Source organism: Penaeus monodon, unplaced genomic scaffold (genome assembly GCF_015228065.2).
Source record: "Penaeus monodon isolate SGIC_2016 unplaced genomic scaffold, NSTDA_Pmon_1 PmonScaffold_12474, whole genome shotgun sequence".
NCBI classification, from domain to species: domain Eukaryota; kingdom Metazoa; phylum Arthropoda; class Malacostraca; order Decapoda; family Penaeidae; genus Penaeus; species Penaeus monodon.
Genome location: NW_023641350.1, coordinates 7,501 through 10,585, shown reverse-complemented (window position 1 = coordinate 10,585; position 3,085 = coordinate 7,501). Strand labels below are relative to the sequence as shown.

The 3,085-nt window shown below is 41.5% G+C and overlaps 1 protein-coding gene across 1 annotated transcript in view; it reads left to right on the top strand.

Annotated features, from left to right (window-relative positions):
• The first annotated feature begins 2,761 nt into the window (after window positions 1-2,761).
• Window positions 2,762-3,085, top strand: part of LOC119569091 — a 2,043-nt gene continuing 1,719 nt past the window's right edge. Inside the window, 2 exon segments of the mRNA XM_037917409.1 lie at window positions 2,762-2,993; window positions 2,996-3,085. The exon segment at window positions 2,996-3,085 is cut by the window's right edge and continues 252 nt beyond it. Of these exon segments, the coding sequence (XP_037773337.1) occupies window positions 2,789-2,993; window positions 2,996-3,085 (295 nt within the window). The 5' untranslated portion in view covers window positions 2,762-2,788.

Below are 3,085 nucleotides of genomic sequence, written 5' to 3'. Positions count from 1 at the left end.
GCGTTGGTTAGGAGAGCTGCAAGCAAAACAGAATGAGGAATCGAAACAAGGTCTCGCTTGTGGGAAACTATTAAATCAATTTCTTGGTGTGATGGTGATGGATAGAGATGGGATGATGATATGATATGACAATAATATTAATTATTGTTAACTAGCACTACCCGTGGAAATTTCACGAAACAATGAATAAATAAATGAATGAATGAATCAACAAATAATAAAAAAGGTACTTCCCTCTTCCAACCCACTCCTACCTTTCGCCTTCCCTCTCCCTATCCCCCTTTCCCTTTCCCTTTCCGCAATCCGCAGTCTCACGGTATATGTTTCAGGCATAAAATGCATATTTTACACTCCGAATTCCCAGTCACATGAAATATATTTTCAGGCGAAAACTGGCATGCAACGTCCTAACGGACACCATCACCATTATTATCATAATAATCATTAGAATCATAACACTGGTACCGTAATGGACAGTGATAAAATTATATTAATTATATGTAAGATAACCATGATACAAATAATTATTATCATGCTTATCATTATTGGGTAAATGATAAACAACAGTATTTAGTGCACCACAATTACGTATTGCTCCAGTGATCAGCATCGATATTATCATCATCCCTAACACCTAAATAATGTCTGCATCGGACCTACACGACTGATTTAGATCTACAAGAATCAAGACTTCAATCAGCAGCGAATTGTTTCGGCTGGCTCATGTAACTGCCTGTGCATGCTTTGGCCAGGCGACAGTGCTTTTAATATTAGTACACACACACTCGCGCGCACACACACACACACACACACACACACACACACACACACACACACACACACACACACACACACCACACACACACACACACACACACACACATATATATATAAATACACACACACACACACACACACACACACACACACACACACACACACACACCACACACACACACACGCACACACACACACACACACACATACACACACACACCACACACACACACACACACACCATATTTATATATATATATATTATATATATATATATATATAATATATATATATATATATATATGTATATATATATATATATATATATATATATATATATATATATATATATATATATATAACCACAGCCCTGCCTCGTCATCCCTCGCAAGCCACCAAACAGCGCTTCACTGAAACTATTCTCCGGTCATCGAGCGCTTGTGAACGAGTGGCCGATCAGGTGAACGCTGCAAGAATATTTTTAGAATAATCACATTTCTGAAGATTCGAGTATCGATCTTGCGCCGCAACGGGCAAATAGTAGCAAGCTTGTGGGATAAACAAGTTTTCATTTGCAAGAGAAAATGAATATGCATTGGTAATGGTGATGCTGCGTTTTTTTTTTTTTTTTTTTTTTTTTTGATAATGATATCAGCAACATCTTCAAACTTTCACTTTCATTTTCATTTCAACTTGCAGCTCCTACGCAACTAGTTGCTGTGAGGTGTAGGTCATGGTTGTAACAGCAAAACTGCGCCTCTCTCCCTCCCACCCCTCTTATCATGCCTCCCTCTTTCTATCCCCATCACCTGTGCACTAGAACACTTGTGAATCACGCCTGATCTGCCAGATCTACCTCTCGGAATAACTTTCTGCTTCACTTACAAGTTTGTCGATTCAAATAGACGCTTTTGATAAAACAGGCGAGGGTCTGTCAAGGCATGGATCAAAGTGAGCCCTTCTTCGATGCCGCTCGCTGACCACCGTGTCTCGCGCCAAAAACGTGACAAGGACATGACTCCTCACACAGCTGGCACGTGGACGCCATGTCAGTGCGCATTTTCCAAAGGTGGCGTGCGGGACCTCGTTAGGACTGGCCGCTTATCGCATGCTTATCATGCTTACTTGAAATAGAACATATCTTTAACTGTCGGATAATTTATCAAGATCCATCGTTCAGTTTCTAATTATTGAATATGCGTCATCTACTGATGAGTATTAGAGTTCATTACTGAAAGTTTTCACATACGTAGCTCAATTAAAATATATGTAACATTATATTTGAAATAAAGAAAACAGAAAAAAATATAAAATTCAGTGAGAGACGTAGAAAAGCAAAGTATATTTTGTTCTAACACAGTACTGTTTTATCATTCTTTTTCATTAAATAATTCGATAATTTTTGTCAGTTTTATTAATGATGATAATGGTGATTGTCGTCAATACAATGTTCTTAGAATCTGTTATGCTTTGCAGCACCAATATGGATATCACTGATAACTTATTCTTTATCGCATTGTTGTTATTGTTCGCCTCAAGTGTAACCCCGCTCTCTCTGTTGCAGACTGGCAGATGACACAGCCGGGTGCCTGGCTTGAAGCTCTGGAGATTCCCCCGCGGCCGCTGGCTTCACGGACGCTGAGCGCCGACTGACATGGCTGTGGGAAAAGAATCCATGCTGGCGGGCTCATCTCGCCAGGCGCAAAAGATTTTCGACATCACACAAGAAAACAATACATTTTAAACGAAATGACTGTCTTCAACAATACCTAGTCAGCACCAAGGATACTGGAGAATAAGCGAATTTCAACATATTATGCTTCACTTTCCTCAAAGTGCGTCGTCGAAGAGGTCATAACGGGCAGTAATTTCTGAGATAATTTAATTCCCAAAGGAAGAATGTTATGACATAGGATTAGCACTTCGTGAGAGCAAAGTTAGCAGTCAAAACAATTAAGGCATAACCCGCCCTCCTCCCAAAAAGGGAATCAGGGTTTTCATTAGACTGACTATGCTGACGTGGTTGGAGGGGAACTGCGACTCCCCTCGCGGCCAGGAATCCAACGCCCACTGCCAACGAACTGCCTCCATGGTTCCCCCCGCGGTTCTGCACTTGAATGAGAACCTCCCGCGGCGAGCTAATCCTGTGCTGTTGGGAGGCCACGCCTTCAAGAGAGTGCAGCGGAGGAGCGAAAGCGAAGGGCATACAACCGGTGCCGTCCAGATGCGGACGAAACCTTCGTTAGGTACACAAAGGCGTATGGAGTCGCTAGGAATCCAAACCAAAGCCACCTCAGCCATTTTCACA